The sequence below is a fragment of the Hypanus sabinus genome, chromosome 6 (assembly GCF_030144855.1).
Source record: "Hypanus sabinus isolate sHypSab1 chromosome 6, sHypSab1.hap1, whole genome shotgun sequence".
Lineage (NCBI taxonomy): Eukaryota > Metazoa > Chordata > Chondrichthyes > Myliobatiformes > Dasyatidae > Hypanus > Hypanus sabinus.
The window spans coordinates 82,027,347-82,045,589 of record NC_082711.1 but is presented as its reverse complement, the minus strand read 5'-3'; the positions used below and the strand labels follow the sequence as shown (position 1 = coordinate 82,045,589).

The following is an 18,243-nucleotide window of genomic DNA, read 5'->3' as shown; positions in this document are numbered from 1 at the left end:
GCGAAGAATGAGCCCTGTCTGTAATGCCATAGTTACAAGAACTGGCTCGAGAGCTGGCCCATGCTGAGTCACCTGTCAAATGTTGACATCTTGTTGGGGGTTAATGATAAGGCAGGGAGCAGAAGGGAAGGATGAATGTTGTTGCTTGCAGTTTTGTTGGATAAAGTGATGCTAGTCTCCCCTGTGTGTCTTGTGGGGGTTGCTGTGGGAAGGGAGCCTTTATCCAGGGGAATACAGTTTTGAACAATACACTCACACGACAAAAAGCCCTGAGCACTGCATTGTCAATGCAAAAGTAATCCAAGGAAAATTGGGTTTAATGGATATTAAACATGACATAAAAAATATTTGATGACCATCACCAGATGTGTAATGCTGAGGGTTATTATTGTGTATATATATTTCATTATACTGCTGGGGGGGATAAAGATTAAAGGGCAGTCCGGAGTTTAAGTCTCCGGTCCACATTTGAAGGGCATTGCTGCAGCTGTGGGACATTTGTGGGGCAGGATGTCTGACTGGTTGTTGGGCTGGCAGAGCTGTGGATGAGGGCTGATCATTTCTCTTTCCTCCCCCCAATGGTGTCAGCAAGTTCCAGAGCCTAGTGTTCAGTGATTGGCGGGTCCTGTGGTTGTATATATAAATCGAGGACCATTGGTCGGTGCCCCAAGACTCTGAATCTCAGGGTCTGCTGGAAAACTCGAAGCCCAATGTCTCGGAGTCCACTGGAGGCTGAAGAAGACTGGCTGCCTTGGGCTTAGAGGGTTGTGTATGTGTGTGGGAGGAAGGGAAGAACCGGGCTTGTTTTGCTGTTGATATTTTGTTGCTTGTCATGCTGTGTTCTGGCGAGCATTGTGGGCATGCTGTGTTGGCACCAGAATATGTGGAGATGATCAGTGACCATGGGGAAACTGTAATGGCATTTCTATATCGCTAGCATATGCTCAGAATCTATCAGTCATTAAGTGATATCCACGTTTACTGACAAGTTGTGGTTTACATATGTGACTGATGCCTTCTATTTATAATTCCCAGTAAAATGGGGAGTAAATTCTGGAAAATTTTTAGTTTCCCCTCAGTTCAAAATATTTGTCACTGGCCCCTTAATTGGCTTCAGCAATTCAAATCACAGATGCTCACCAGACCAAACTATTGCACCTGGATGACCCTATCTGTTTCATCTTGCCTCCATGGTAGCCTTGTATGTTGCTGGGCCACAATGTGTTTTAAGAGCAGAGTTGGTTCCCAGTAGTGAATGCAGCAATTACATGGCAGCTGTAGACTCTGTAGGTAGCTGCTGTCAGGAAATACAGGGATAGATTTTCTGAGTGATTCAGGATGAAAATCAACCCTATGTGTTTTCCTAAACTTAATCAATTTCCACTTTTTCTGATGCTAACATTATATGGCTCCTGAGCACATCAAAACAGGGAACCTTCCACTTATGAGAGAGTTTGTTGAAGATTTTGACTGTCTATCTTAGCTTTACAGGATGCAAGAAAGTTGGTTTGACATGTTTTACATCATTTTACTTTGTTTCTGAAGGACAATTACAAAAAATCTGTCAAAAAAGGAACCAAAAAAACATTGAGGATGTGATGAGGCAAATCAAGAATATTCTTCTTCTGTGCAATTGTGTTGTTAGTCAGAGGACATAACATCATTAAGATTGAAGCAGTTGGGCTTTTAACTAGTTTCTATGATGTGGAATAATCTTTAAAAGGATAGTGGCAAAATTCAAAGGGGAATGGAGGTGACTGTCAAATTTCAGTCTGTGTCAGTTGTTTTTTTTATCATACTATAAATGTTATTATTTACTAAAAAAGAATTGGGTTCCAAAACGAGTCATTTAAAAGCTGGCATTGTTCTTAATTTTCCAATTTAGTATTAAATGGTGTTTTATCTCGTATGCAAAACCACAAGATATACAGTACATGTAATTCTGTGATGTTCACTTGCAGTATGATCAGATTTGGAAATATAGGCAGTATTCTTGGTTTCAGAGAAAATATTTACTTCATCTGGATAAACTAATACATTTTTCATTAATTTTTCTATTAAATCATTATCTTAGTCATGAGATTGATTGGACTCTGCTTTATATGGTATAACTCGGATAACAGTTTACAAGTGGTTTCTGACTAAATTTCAATAAAACATTGGATTTACTGTGATTGATATACACTCTGATTGCTCTAATTCCTTTTTTTAGGAGTGTTGCAAAACCAGAGAGATATAGTGGTGACAACGTAATTTACAAACCACCTGGGGTAGGTTCACAGGCCTTTTACCAGTAATTATTCTAGTTATTCAGCTTATGCTTGCACAAAATTCTGTTTCAGTTCATTTTTTGACAATCATTCAGAAACAGTTTCATAGTTCAGCTAAGCTCTATGCTTCAGCCTGTCACTTTATTTGGCTATGAGTTTAATGTATACTTTTTTTCCTCTAGGAGAATATCCCTGATATGGTATATTTGGGTTCATTAACCAACTTTGACCTCTCATTTGCCTGGACTCAAGATAAATGTGTTCCATTGGTTAGAGAAATCACTTTCGAAAATGGGGAGGTAAGCACATTGTATGTTGTGCTCTGACAAAATATGGAGTTTCTATTATGTGTCTATTATTGGAATTCATTGCCCAGCCCAAAGTAATCTACATTTGGGTCTCAAAGTTGAGTTGATTGTCGTATACACAGGTGTGGTGAAAAACTTGCAGCAGTATTACAGGCACATCATATTATATAGCATTCATAAGAAAAACAAACATAAATTGTATAAGTTTTATACAAATTGTATAAAATTTTAAGAGAACACAATTAGAACAAAGGCCATTTTAGTGCACGGTGATTAAAATGGTCATACTGTTGCTAAACTGTAGTGATTAGTGTTTTGCCACTCAGTTCAAGAACCAAATAGTTGAAGGGAAGTAGCTGGCTCTTGAACCTGGTGATGAAGAGCTTCAGCCTTCAAATCCTGTTCATTGGTGGCATGGATGGTGGGGATCTTTTGAGAACTGCCCTTTGAGGCAGTATTTCCTATAGATAGTACCAATGGTGGAGTGTGAGGTGCCTGTAATGTATTGGGCAGAATCTTCTACTCTTCACACCTGGTTGCATATCCACATGTTCAAATTCGGTACCAGCCTATGACACAGCCAGTTGGGACACTTTCAGCAGTATATTTGTTAAAGACTTTATGATTGGATCTATGTGCTATTGAAATTTCAGGGCAAACCAATCCATATGATAAATATACAGCAAAATCAAGTTACCTAACTATTTCAATTTTAATCTTGCTCTTTTGATTTCTCTTAGACAATGACTATGATCAAACAGTCATTTCAGTTGATTACATCCAAATTTCTACCTGTATTGGTGGAACCTAAAATGAGATGAGTGGCTGAGATTTCAGATTTATTTTCTTCCTGCTCTCAAATTTGCAGTTTTCATAATTCAGTCCTTTTCTATTCAATGGTGTCTTTCAAGATTAGAGAAGAGTACAAGGGCACATTTTCTAAGTAAGGGAAGGGTCCTAAACAACTAGAAATTTCTTCACCCTGTTGGAATTCACAACCCAAGAAAAAGGCTCAGTTGTTGAATATATTAAGGATAAAGCTTTGTTTTTAAGATATCAAGGGGTGTGAGGTTAGTACAGCATTATCTTACTAAATAAGATGGACCCAGCTTAAAGTGCTTAATGGCTTACTCTTATTTCATGCATTCTTATCGTGATGTATACATCCATAACAGGAATGATTAGACATTCCTGATGGTCACAGTGCTGATGGTCACTGCAGTTCTAAAAGGTACAGAAAAGCTTTGACAAAAACTTTGAATAACAGGTTTATCAAATGAACAATTCAAAATAACTATGGTACTCAGTGCTAAATATTAGGAATAATCTATTGTGCATATTAGGACTGAAAGTGCATTTAATTTTAAGTGTAGCAGCTCAGATGGAAAGAGTGGTGGGGGGGCGAGCTGTCACTGGGTTTTCATTATAAAGTCTTACTCTTTTTAAGTGTCCTAATATGACTGAACAAATTTGAGACTGTTTATTTCACTAGTTTTGTCTGATTACTTTAATGAGTTATTTTAACTTTTTTAGGAGTTAACTGAAGAGGGTCTACCATTCCTTATACTGTTCCACTTGAAAGAGGACACTGAAAGCTTGGAAAAATTTCAGCATGAAACTGCACGTCAGTTGATCAGTGAAAAAGGTGAATTCCCCCCCCCCCCCCCCATATTAATTCGTTAGTTACTTTGATATGCAGTATATTTAAGCATTTGATTTATTTGTGAGCCACATGTTCATTGAATAACAGTCACTCTGATGACATGACAGCTTAAAATTATGAAAATTTGAGCCCCTTTTTAGAGTGGTACCATGCAAGCTTTAATTTGAGAAATTGAAATGAATGAAGTTATGGTCTGATGTACATCTTGAGGAATATTTCCAAGGAAGAAAGATGGAGAGGCAGAAGGATTTAAGGAGGGAATCCTTGAGCTTGGTACTTTGGCAGCTAGATACGTCTACCACTTCTGATGACAGCCAGGGTACTCAGAGAGCAAAAAGCAGGGACAGGCATGAATGAAATACAAAATATTTAGGGGCAAGGACACAAAGCAAGGATGAGAATTTTTAAATTGAGGCATTGCTTAATTTTATGATATTACTAGCTTAAGTATATGAGATCATGGATAAGCAAGACTTCTTGTGAGAAAGATCTTGAGTACTGGACCTCTAGATCTGAAACTGGTATCGAATTGGGGAGCCCAAACAGAAATACCTTGTCAATTGATTATATGTAAGTAGTCCAATTCAGCCTTGGGCTACAGTGAGAAGAAAATTGGATACCATGGCTAGAGAACTGAATGGCAGAGACCAAACTCAGACTTTGGCCTTCCCAATACAGGGAGATGATATCTAAACAACATTCAAGTAGAAATTGATTCTACTTTTCCATATAATTTTGCCAGGGAATTGAAATTAGATAAGAAATAAGGGTCAAGGTTGGATCCTTGGGAACACTGATAATGGTGCAAGACTGGCAAGAAGAGCTATTGCAGAGTGTTCTCTGATTATGATTATGTAGGCATGGAGGCAGTGAGGAAGTTGCTATGGAGAGGTATGGAAAGAAAGTTGTGTGGTGCAGCTACAGTCAAGTTTAAAAAGTGAAGGGCAACAAATAACTTTTTTTAAACCATGTTGCTTTGTTACTTTAATATAAACTTTCTCAGTATTGAGAGATGAGTAGGATTTTCAAAAGGAAAAAGTTGGAGGTGGGTTCGGAAAGTTGAAGGTGATGATCTTTTGGTGAAGAAGAGCATTGTGCTTGACAGAATTGTAAAAAATTCTGGCTGATGTAAAGAGCAGGAGTAGGTTCTGAGCCTGCGCTGCCATTAGTGGAGTCATGACTGGATCTGATCTTGGCCTCAACACCACTTCCTTGCCCACTCCCCATAATACTTGACTCCTTACTGAGGGACCCACTGTTCACCAGTTTCATAGGAATAAACTAGAGGAAGTAAAACTGCAGCACTTAAGCAGGAGCAGCAATAGACTATTGTGCTTTGTCTTCTGTTTCATAAAACAATAGCTGATCCTTCATCTTACTGTCTGTTTTCAAGTATTAGAATATAGAAAGCATCCTGAGAAGTGGTCTATGATTGCAAAAACCTGGGACGGGAAATGTGAAATTAAGTTGTGGAGGGAGGACAAGGGGTTCCTAATCCAGCACGGTGATTAACTTTAAAAGTCTGGACCAAAAGATTAAGTGAAAGAAAAAGCAATCGAGACTGGTAATTAGATTATTTCACTTTGTGCAAACATTCACAAGCTCTTCATGTGTTTTTATGTAGGCAAAGTACATTTTATCAACATAATATTTTATCAAAAACATTGTGTGCATTTTAATAACTTTTATCTTGAAGTACTTGAGCCAATAGTACATCCTTAAAGAAAATCCTCTGCAGTTATTTTTTCTAATCTGTATATTTGAATATTTCCAATATTTAGAAATGGCCTTGTGAATTTTTGACATCTAGGGAAGTCGAGAGTGGCTGGCTGTCTTAAGTAGCAATTCACAGCCAATGTATTTAATATTTGGAGTATGGTTTGGTTTAAGATTAAAAACCCTTTATGTTTAAAAAATGAATGTGAATGAAGACTGAGATACTGTAACCTACAGGGTCACTGTGTTTCAGCTGGACAGATTTTTCTACCTCACATAGGTTTCCTCAGAAACACGTTATACATTGTAAAAACCGGTGGGTGTTTATAGCTCTGCCTGGTTAACATGGATGGGAATAGTTGAGATGTAACCAATTTCAATGGCTTTTTCACAAGTGCTGAATCATTTACTTAAGTTGTACAAAGATCATGTATGTCATTAATATATTTAGAGGGTAAGCACAGTAATGCATTATAAGTTTGTAAAAACTGTTATCAATTTTGTTTAACTATTGAAGTTTTACATTGTTCAGACTCAATTGAAGCTGACTGAAACTGTAGTTCAATTATCATGGTAATAGATTTTCTCTTGCTATTGCAAACCTTCAGTCACTTTGAAGAAAGTGTTAACATTAAAATATTCTCAATGGAAAATTTTAAAAAATGTATCGAAAGGTCTTCAAGACTGATAAAATATTAGTATAATGTTCCACAAAAAATGAAAACCAATATTGACAACTCTTTAAGGGATTTCCAGAGTAGTAAAATTTTCTTATCAAGAGAAATATCTATAACTTTTAATCAATCCATTATCTAAACCAAGTTGTATAGCCCAGCCAATAATAGTTATTATGTGTTGTCTTATTTAATTTTTGAAAACATACTTATAAGCGGAAGTAGTTAAATGTTATTTTGACAATAATTGCTGGTTCAACCCAGTGTTTAAACTTGATCCTGAATAGTATAATACTGTACTGGCCATATGTTTAGTGAATCTTTATCTCGTCTCCCTACACACATAATGGGGAAAATAATCAAACATAGCAATCAATAATCTGTATGTATTCTTTCACATTTAAAGGTAGTCTATCAAATGTTATATAAATGAAACATTGGCCAAGCTAAGTGTTGTCATTAAAAGCTTTGAGTACAGTACTAAAGCTTTTATAGGAATATTTGAAAAGCTGTCAAGTGTATGTAAATGCACTTCATTCACTAACTTGATTCAGCCAATGAACTTCATGTTGCTAACCCATGATTAAATCATTTAGGTACAATAAACTTCCTGCACGCTGACTGTGACAAGTTTCGTCATCCTCTCCTACATATACACAAGACTCCAGAAGACTGTCCAGTTATTGCTATTGACAGTTTTAGGCATATGTATGTCTTTCCAGACTTTAAAGACATAGAGTAAGTATGACTATTCCTTGTAGAAGTTTATATTTTGAAAACGAAGAAAAATGTTCAGTGGTATTTCTCAAGTCTCAATTATTATTGCTGTATTGAAATATTTTATGTCACAATCTTTGTTTTACCATTATGGTACTGAAATTAATTTCCGTATTTCCACTTTGAACCCTGTCATTAGAATTTCTGTCAGAATAAGATTTCTGTCATAACTTGGAAAATGTAACTTGCAAGTTCATTGACCCTCAGCAATTTTTTGTCATTATTTAGAGATATTGATTATATTTACTAAACCAATGAAAATAGTTTAATTACAAGATAAATAATCTTTGTACACTTACATTACTGTCCAAATTGCCAGATGAAGTTGTAAATGCGGGCTCACTTTTAACATTTAAGAAAAACTTGGACTGGTACATGGATGAGAGGTGTATGGAGGGATATGGGCCAGGTGCAGGTCAGTGGGACTAGGCAGAAAAATGGTTCAGCACAGCCAAGAAGGGCCAATAGGCCTGTTTCTGTGCTGTAATGTTCTATGGTTCAAAGTTAAGAATGACTGCCTCCTTTCTGGCCTCATTGGAAAAGAAATTAACTGCTACATTCAAAATTCAAAACATTGATGAAAGGGATTTCATGCAGGTGTCCTTAAAGGTAGATCGGCAGGATGAGTTTGTGGTAAGGAAGGCAAATACAAAATTAGCATTCATTTTGAGAGGATGTAATACTGAGCCTTTATAAGGCTTTGAACAGAATGGAATATTGTGAGCAGTTTTGGAACCCTTATCCAAGATGAGTTGTGCTAGCATTGAAGAGGAGGTTCATGAGAATTATCCCAGGAATGAAAGGGGTGAAATTGTTTGGCTCTGGGCCTGTATTTAATGGAATTTAGAAGAATGAAATGGGAGGGATGGAATCTTACTGGAACCTATTGATTATTAAAAGGCTACATTTTTGAATTTAAAATTTGAACTTGAACTAACTAGAAGCTGTTGCAGTTCAATTTAATATTTGTTAATTTAAGAATTTCAAGTAGAACTTGCACAATTTTTTTTTGTAGAACAAAAATGAGTGTTCATGAATTGTTCAAGGATATCATGATGTGTAGATATTTGAGAGAGCTTTGATCAAAATTCATGTCCCACTTAGTCTTGATTAAATGAAGTATTGTCAATTCCAGTTAATTGGGACCAGTACATTTTGGTGGAGTTGAGCGGCTACCTTAGTTAGCTGAAGTTTTGTGAAAATAGTTAAAAAGGTATAAAGAAGAAACTGCTGTTCAACTGAATAACAATTTGTGATTAAGTGAAATACAAACTCTAACAGTAGTACTACTACAGTACTATAAAACTGCATTAGTTCCTAATGGTTATCAACAAAGAAATTGTTCCAATGAATGCTGCCGTGTACTATTGATTGACTGTAAATGAACAAGATCAGTGCAGTTACCTAGTGTAGATAACATAGCGTTCTGGAAGAGGTAGCTGAAGAAGTTGTGGAGATATTATTAATGAGCTTTCAAGAATCATTAGATTCTGGATTGATTCCTGAGGAATAGAAAATTGCAAATGCCACTCCACTCTTTAGGGAAGGAAAGAGGCAGAAGAAAGGAATTTATAGGCCAATTAGCCTGTTTGGCAAGATATTGGAGCCTATTATTGATGAGGTTTCAAGGTACTTGAGGGCCCATGATAAAGTAGACCAAACTCAGCAAGGTTTTCTAAAGGAAAAATCTTGCCGGACAAACTTGTTGGGATTCTTTGAGGAAGTATCAGGTAAAATAGACAAAGGAGAGTCAGGGATGTTGGTTTTGATTACAGAAGGCCTTTGACAAGGTGAGGCTCCTTAACAAGATAAGAGCCCATGGTACTACGGGAAAGGTAGTAGCATGGATAGAAGATTGGCTGACTGGCAGGAGGCAGAGTGAGAATAAAGAGGATCTTTTCTGGTTGGCTGTTGGTAACTAATGGTGTGCTGCAGGGTTTGGTGTTGGGACAGCTTCTTTTCACATTATATGTCAATGATTTGGATGAAGGAATTGATAGCTTTATGGCCAAGTTTGCATATGATACAAAGATAAGTGGAGGGGTTGATAGTGTTGAGTGAGCAAGGAGTCTGCAAAAGGACTTGAGACAGATTGGGGAATGGTCAAATGTGTGTCAGATGGAATATTATGTAGAGAAGTGTGTGGTTGTGCACTTTGGCAGAAGGAATAAAGGCACACACTATTTTCTAAGTGGGAAGAAAATTCAAAACTCATTGGTGCAAAGGGATTTGGAAGTCCTTATGCAGGATTCCTTAAAGGTTAACCGGGAGGTTGAGCTTGTGGCAAGGAAGGCAAATACAATATTAGCATTCATTTTGAGAGGATGTAATGCTGAGCCTTTATAAGGCATTGGACAGACCTCACATGGAGTATTGTGAGCAGTTTTGGGACCCTTATCCAAGATGAGATGTGCTAGCATTGAAAAGGGTCCAGAGGAGGTTCATGAGAATTATCCCAGGAATGAAAAGGGTGAAAGTGTTTGGCTCTGGGCCTGTATTTAATGGAATTTAGAAGAATGAAATGGGAGGGGTGGAATCTCATTAAAACCTAAAGAATATCAAAAGGCCTATATAGAGAGGATGTTTCCTATAGTGGGGAGTCTAGGATCAGAGGGCACAGCCTCAAAATTGTGGGATGTCCATTTAGAACATAGATGAGGACAACTAACTTTAGCCAGAGGGTGGTGAATCTGGTATTCACAGCCACAGGCAGCTGTGCAGGCTAAGTCATTGGGTATATTTAAGGCAGAATTTGATAGGTTCTTGGTTAAACAGGGCATCAAACGTTATGGGAAGAATGCAGGATAATGGGGTTGAGAGGGATAATAACTTAGTCATGATAGAATGGCACTCATGAATTTGTGTCATAATCTTTCAAAGTCAAAATAAAAAACAAAATTTGTAAAAGAAAATCACTTTTTTTGAATTGTCGTTCGTCAGCCCAAATGGATAATATTACACAAGCACACACAACAATGCTGTTTAAAAACTCTGTTGAAAGCACAGTGTAGTGTTTAATGGTCAAACAAGTGCATGTAACTGAAGCTAGTTTAAAAACTGTTTGGCATCAGTCTCCTGTCACAATTAAGTTGCATACTGTCCCAAATAAGCAAAGGGAATCCCAGCTATTTTCTCAATTAATGTCTGTCCTTTAAGAGTTGTCCCAAATAAGCATCTGTCCCAATTAACCAGAATTCAATATGTAGCCTTCAGTGTACTACTACATGATTGCAACTGGAATATTCCCTGATTAGACAGAGAAAGATTAATCAAGCTTTCTACTCCCAATTTCTATCTATTGACTGCTAGAGAGATTTTACTAATTCTTCCTTTGCCTTTTGTTTTGAAGATTGGTTTTAGACTTGTCACTACAAATACATCTTCACTTGAAAAGGAACTTTGAAGTAAAACATTGCTAGAATTACTTGGAAATTTAGACACCATGGAGAATAGTACTAAAGACAATTTCATGTGATCTTTCATCTAAACTGAGAAAACCTATTAAACATGTTTTAAATCACAGAAGGGGTGAGAGGTGGAGAGAATAAATGGAATCCTGATCTGGAAAAGGATTCGGCATGGCAGCTCATCTGCCTGGAGGAAATGTTCTAGCTTTTCTGTCACATTACTGATTACATTTGTCACACTAGCTTCCAGCATCTTCATTGAGAAGCTGCCCCAAGATTCAACTTCCCTCCACTTTCAGTGTTCTGAACAAGCCATTCCCTCCAATTCCTACTTACTCTTCTATCAAAATCACTCCCCAGGGCATCCTCAAGAGATGCATCTACCTTTACCTCCTCCTGAAATCCAAGTACGATTTCCAAGATAAAAAGTTACTGGATTCAGTTGTCATAGAACAGTTTACTGTGTACAGCTGACATGTTTGAAAAGTAGGTAATAAAATACCTCTTACAAAATTCCCAAATCACTAACCACTACCAAAATTCTTGGATGTAGAATATCCCAGAAATGCTCATGAAATTTGTGTGTGGGGGAGGCGGAGTAATCACACCTGTTTCAACTCTCAGATGACTTGGTTTTGAGTTATGGAAAATCTCTTCCATTTTCTAGGAACATAACCCTCTGTCTTACTGTATCAAACTCTGGGTTATTTTTTTTGGAACACCACCATTCTTTTGGCAAGAGTAACTAGGTTTCCAGCTGCCTTTCTCTTTAATTAGCCACCCCACTTGCATTCTTGTCTGTGTTCACAGTTCCATTGAGCCCTAATGTAATCTTGAGAATGGTATCTCATCTTTTCTCTAGACCACGGCAGCCCTCAAGACTGAACACCTGAGTTCCACAATTTCAAATAACTAGACTTTCTAGTTTGGATTAGGTCTGATGTAAAACAATTATCAACCTACAAAATTTTAATGTTTCTCTTCTAGCACCCTGCTTGACTTGCTTTTCCAGCATTCTTTTATTTGAAATTTCCAACAACTATTACATTAGTATTTATTAGTTCCAGCATTTTTTTTCTTTTGTCCTCTAGCCCTCCATTTTAAAACTTCTTCCAGATTAGCTGCTGTTAACAAGCATTCACCACTCTCAACCAACATCAATCAATGTATCATCCATTTTTTTTGGTCTATAACTTATCAGCATTTTTATTCTACATCTCTTTCCCCCTTTGCAGCATAAAATATGAATGTTTTTGAACTCTTCTTGCTCTGATGGAAGATTATTCTAATGGATTGTTAATTATTTCTCTTTCCACAGGACTTGGGAGTATTTACACTATTTTCATTACAGATGTTGAAATCATATTTTAAAAAACACGGTGAAAATATTCAGCTAGTCAAGCAGCATCTTTGGAGAGAAAAGTTGAAATGAAAGATCATTAACCTGAAATATTAACTGTTTCTCCTTCCAGAGATGCTACTTGACTATGTTCTAGCATCAGTTACTTCATCTCCTCCACATATATCATTTATACAAACTTTTATCACCTTCGTTCATTGATGTCACTGACACTTGTTAATTGATCTCTTCAGCTCTTCCAACCTTGTTCTACTTCACTTTTTTCTCCATCTTTCTAACTCTTCCTTATTCAGACAATAATTGACCAGAAATAATAGCAGTTTGTAACAGCCTGTATGTTACTTGGATTTGAATATTGTATGTAAGCATTTTATTTTTAATTATTTATTATGCATTGGTAGCATTCCATCATTTGCAAGGTTAATGAGAATGCCTGTGATATACAACCATACTTTATGCCAAGTTGAGGATGTGCCTACAAAAATAACTTAGATTCATATTTTTAAAAGCAGTATCTGTACCTTTGAGTTAATTAGATCATCCATAAATTAGTATTAGTAGCTATTAGGAGGCCCAGTGTGTCCTTCAGAATTTTGCAGATCAATTAACAGTAGTTCCTATGATCACAGCAAATTTGGCATTTTGTAGATAAAATTACTGCATTTTTTTAGAACCTTTGCAGTAGATGATGACAGATGATCTAAGATGAAATTTAAATTGCTCTCCATTCAGTGTTGATCTGTGGCATGAATGCAATTATTCCAAACTAAGGGATGTTTTTAAAGTTTTCTGTCAGTATCAACTATCTGAGTGGTGTTTGTAAAGTCTGTTATGTAGGCTTTTTGGCTGCTATACAGAAAAGCTGATGCAGGTGGGAATTATTGTGGACCAGCAATAGGGTGTCATTGCTGTAGTGTTCTTGGAAGGAAAGAATCCCAAAATTCCAGCATCTGGCATGGGGAACAAACTCTTCTATCTCGTATCTCCCTTTTAATTAAGAGCTTCCGAACAAACAGAATCAATAAGAATTGACTTTTTAAATAGCCTGTTTTTATTTCCCTTTTCATATTCTGTACATAGCCCAGGTATTTGACTGCCTTTATTTTTAATTTCAGTACACCAGGTGCACTGAAGCAGTTTGTATTGGACCTGCATTCTGGCAAGTTACACAGGGAATTCCACCATGGTCCTGACCCCACCGATGTAGCTCCTGGACAGGTAATGTTCAGTCTCAGCTGGTAAGATAAAGTAATTGATGCCCAACAGGAGTTAGACCTGTTGCTAACATGATCATGGGGTGAATTCCAAATACTTCATTTAAAAATGTTGCAAATTTAAATCGTGCAATTGCTGAATTACACTGAATCTGCTGTGGCTGAGATTTAAGCACTGCCATTTTTTTTCTTACCAAAATGTATTACACCAATCTACATAATTCACTGGTTTACTAACTGGTTTGGTAGTTATGAAATCCTTTTTCAGACAATTTCCTATGCAGAAGTTTAACATTCTACATACACAGAAGCCAACACAGACTTACAGGGTTATGATTACCCAACAATTTACTCATGGGCCATATCAGAATATGTCTCTTCAAACTGCCCTACACCCTCAAGTTTGTTTACTTGTTCGTAGTGTGGGAAAGGTATGACTGAAATCACAACTGGCAAAACTTTTAGAAAGCCCCCTAAAAATTAAGTACCCAAAAGATTTACATTCTAAATTCCACAATCTACATTGGAATTAAATGTATTTGGCTACCTTTCACTATTAAAGATAGAAGCATTAACTTAACATTTACCATGTATTTTAGTGATTCCCTATCAAAAGATACCATGTTAATAGGCAAATTATGTTTATTTAAGTATTTCATTAACTTTTTAAAGATTAATAGGCTGTGATTTTAACATTTCCATTGTTTTAATTGATTCCAAACATAGTACAGACATCATTTGGTGCCCTATTCCCACCATGTGGGTTTTCAACTGCAATTTTTAAATTATAAATTCTTCTCATCACTCAAACACTTTGAAACACTGTATAGCAGCTATAAAGATATTGGGAGCCTTAGGGGACAGGGCAGCAGAGAGTGGACAAGCTTTAAAGCATGTAATTTTCCCCTTTTTAAGTGGTGACCCTGCACCTCTCAGGGAAAATGATGCTGAGGTTACCTCCTTTCGTATGTGTGACAAAACAATGAAGATGCAGCTTGCAGTTTCTGGTGCACTTGTGGAATATTTATTCATTTTTAAAGCTTTAAAATTGTTTGAATAATGTTTGGTTACCTTAAATCAATTTCAAGTGATGAAAGAAATGCAGGAAGAGATAGGTTATATTTCTTGGGGGGGGGGGGCGGGGAGGGAGAACTGGACCATTCTATGCAGAAATTGTGTGGTTTTGTTGCAATGATTTACCTCTAATAAAGTTGAATATAGAGATGTTTTCTTAACTACAAACTGCTGAACAACAACTTAAAATCTGCTTTTCTGCTTTAAGTTTTAAAGTTTCATGGAAATTTAAAGAAGTGGCAACTTCTTCCAAGTGGAACAGATTTCCTTGAAAAGTTAATCCAATCTCATTCAGCAGTATAATTATTTAGTAATGGATAAATGTGACAAAGTAATTTGGAGAAAGCAATGAGTTATTAAACAAAAAAATTAGTTGCACATGATTACTTTAGTTGTAGAACAGTCAATATTTGATCATTGGGGATGACCAGAAACCAAACTTTTCCATTTAATCATTTAGATGATCAGAAACTGTTTCCAGGGCTGATTTTAAAAAGCTTGAAAAATCATTGAGGAAATAGTTTTTAAATAAAAAATACTAATCATTTTTGCATTTTAATGTGAAACTAAAATCTGTATCCAGTTATGTAAATCAGAACTTAATTGTGTGGCCTTTGGAAGTGATTTCTGTGGTCGGTCTGCACTTCCTGTAAAACCAAGTCCTCCGAGCTTAATAACTTTTTACCTTCCTAATTTTGATTCATGTCAAAATTTAGGACTGTACTTTTTTTTTCCTGACCAAGTTTCTTAGTAGCAATTATAACATGAATAGACTAGTCAGCCATTTAATGTTTTGCTTGGTCATATATATATAATCAATAAGTGGGTTCAGCCACATGTAACTGCAGTTTTTTTAATTTAGTCAGCCCCTTATTGAACAACTTAATCAGTTAATTTCAAAAAGTAATTTGTCAAACAAATACATATCTGTGAATCTTGCCAGGAGATCATTACCTCCTTCGTTTAACAGTTCTGGCAATTCTTGATTAGATGTTTTTAAATGTTCACTAACTTAGGTTAAAGATGGTTTTAACATGTTGGACTCTTCTACAAAGAACGTCTTTATTCATATATATACACCTTTGTTCTCATTCTAACCTACTACAGCCCAGTGAAGAAGTTGCAAGCAACCCTCCAGAAAGCTCATTCCAGAAATTGGCTCCAAGTGAACACAGATATACCATTCTCAAGAGAGAGAGAGATGAATTATAAATCTATGAAGGAACTGTACAAGACCAGAAATCAGAGCTTTGCCTAATGAGGCAAAAATTCTAAGCCTATATTTTCATAAGTCTGTGTGTACAGTTTTTATTTTGGATAAAACTGAAAACAAATGGATGACAGTTGTGGGTTTTTGTTTTCCTCTGCTTCTCTGGCTTGTGAATATGTTGATGTACTGTGGTTATCTGTTGTAGGTTTTAATAAAACTGTTGAATGTCCAAATGCCACAAAACACTGATCAGTTGGAGATCCTAACTTTTTCTAATAAAAGGCCATATCCTGTATTTGTCAGTGTGGACTTGCCAGGAGTAACTTTGCTACATATTTCAGTGTCCCATTCAACAGGGAATCATCTTTGGGTTCTGTTTCCACATTTTGCTGATTGCAATTTTCTTTAAATGAAGGGCAAGTGCTCATGAACAACTTGCTATGTATGTGGGAGTGGCTTGAGGTATTACTGTGTGTATCCGTTACCGAGAAAATGTGCTCATCTCTCGTCTGAGGGGAAAAATAAAGTAAGTGGCCTACCATGATGGGTTGAGAGATTTTGTTCAAGCAATAATCATACAATTTTCATTCCAATTAGTAAATATTTTATGAATGCACTTAAAAATATACAAAATGACATTTAATCATTGAACATTAATAAAGTTCAAAGCAGCTGATCTTTGATTATGCTGATCTTTCATTTTCAATAAGATTGTCTGTTGGATAATATTGACAGCTGGCAAGTCTTGTTTTTAAAAAAATAATTTTCAGTAATTTTTTTCTGCAAGGCCACTTTAGCTAGCTTCTCCATTCAGCTGGCTTTTTTTTCAGCTTGAGTCTTCAGATTTGCACAGCTGGTAGAAAGTGCAAGTTCCTGATCTATCTTCTGCTGCTTTTTCTTCAGTAACATTCTCCCTCCTGTGAAGCCTAGTATTCCTCCTCCGACTGCAGCTGCAGCCCCTGCCACTTTGAAGCCTGCCAGGAGACCAATGGGCCCTCCAATCACACCACCAATGACAGCACCTGCCACAGGCAACAGTGCAAGTTTATATTTAGTGGCCTGAAAAATCAATGAAAAACAATTTTAACAAAGACACAAACTAGATTCAGTTACTGTGATTTTTTTTTTCCCCTCTGTCTTAAGAGCCGGTCCCACCCATCAGTGTAAGTCTTTCTTTAGTGCAGCTGTTCTATGGATGATTACTATGTACAGAGCAATGCTAGTTGGTTTCACTGCATGAGACCATCACAATACAGATTGATTTTTTTTGACAAGCAGTGTGTCACTTCTCCTTTATTTTCTTAATTGCTATTTCCCTCAACATTAGAGAGCCCAGATCAATCAGTTGGGTTAATTTAGTGTATTGCTGGTAGGCACTGTGCCATTGATTACACAGCAGGACTAGATCCCTACCTTGGCTAAGTTCTTGGTTCCCTCTTCAACATTCTCAGCAGCAGTACTGACATGGTCTTCAATGCTGTCAATCTTCTCCTGTTGGGTCTGGATTCAAAAGAATTACACTAGCTTTCCAGCTGGGAAGCAGCAGTCAACCAATACACACAATTATAATTCCTATAGTCAGAGTCTGCTGACTCTCTTATCTCTAGTCAATACGTCTACAATTTCTTCATAGCACCTCCTCTACGGACTGCCATGATAGATGGTTAACACAATTTGCTACGCGTTTAAATTCTTATCAACAAATATACAGTGGATTCTAGTTCATTGTGGCAGCTGCTTATTTGGGAGAACTTTTAAAGAACAAAAATCAATTGAGAAAATGACTGGGATTCCCTTTGTTTATTTGGGACACTATGCTGTTTAATTGGGATAGACTTTTACCCAACAGTTTTTAACTTAGCATTAATAGCGTGCTGTTTGAGACAACGTTGTGCTTAGAGTGAACTTTTTTTAAACAGTCAGTTATGTGTGCTTATATTCAAAAACAACTTTCATTTTCACTTCAATTTCACTACCTCAAATTATAATCTAAGGATTTGAAGCTATCAAATTCTTAGTAGTTTCTACTTTGAAGGTAACATCTTCAATGTTACAATGAGGATTTGGAGGATGCAGTCCATTATCTGCACTAGGTACCTACGCTGATTTTATTCATTTACAGTCAAAAGAACTTGAGGAAATGAATTCCTCCCTTGTTAAGTATTTGGAACTAATATACATTTTTAAATGCTCAGTGGTATTGATAGTATTCTAATTTGTTTTGTATTTGTTACTTTGCCTTTTATACCTTTTTAACTATTTCCATCAAATTTTGACTAATTGGACAGCTGCTTAATTGGGCCAAATATACTGGTCCCAATTAACCATAATCCACTATTTTCAAATCATTACAGATCTACACTATTTAACTCCATTCACAAAGGCTATTTGGCTAGTAACATTCAGGACTTTCGCTATTACTACAGTAGCTGTATTTCTCACTAATTCACAAGATCACACAAATGAATACACAGATAGCTCTGCCCTTAAAAAGGCAAGGAGGTTGAAGTCCAGGCTCCCTGCTGCATTTCAAGCTGGAGGTAAAAGCAGCAAATTTCAACTAGTCATTT

The 18,243-nt window shown here is 36.5% G+C and overlaps 2 protein-coding genes across 3 annotated transcripts in view; one reads left to right on the top strand and one right to left on the bottom strand.

The window, feature by feature from the left end:
• Positions 1–16,214, top strand: part of erp44 (endoplasmic reticulum protein 44) — an 83,576-nt gene extending 67,362 nt beyond the window's left edge. For both annotated transcript variants that reach the window (XM_059972511.1, XM_059972512.1), the window contains 6 exons: positions 2,213–2,270; positions 2,453–2,569; positions 4,112–4,223; positions 7,228–7,369; positions 13,291–13,393; positions 15,571–16,214. In XM_059972511.1, coding sequence (XP_059828494.1) covers positions 2,213–2,270; positions 2,453–2,569; positions 4,112–4,223; positions 7,228–7,369; positions 13,291–13,393; positions 15,571–15,675 — 637 coding nt within the window. In that variant the 3' untranslated portion in view covers positions 15,676–16,214. The remainder of the gene's footprint in view (positions 1–2,212; positions 2,271–2,452; positions 2,570–4,111; positions 4,224–7,227; positions 7,370–13,290; positions 13,394–15,570) is intronic.
• Positions 16,215–16,355: 141 nt separating this feature from the next.
• Positions 16,356–18,243, bottom strand: part of stx17 (syntaxin 17) — a 102,575-nt gene continuing 100,687 nt past the window's right edge. Inside the window, exons 7-8 of the mRNA XM_059972513.1 lie at positions 17,087–17,173; positions 16,356–16,732 (exon numbers count right to left, since the gene is read on the bottom strand). Of these exons, the coding sequence (XP_059828496.1) occupies positions 16,484–16,732; positions 17,087–17,173 (336 nt within the window). The 3' untranslated portion in view covers positions 16,356–16,483. The remainder of the gene's footprint in view (positions 16,733–17,086; positions 17,174–18,243) is intronic.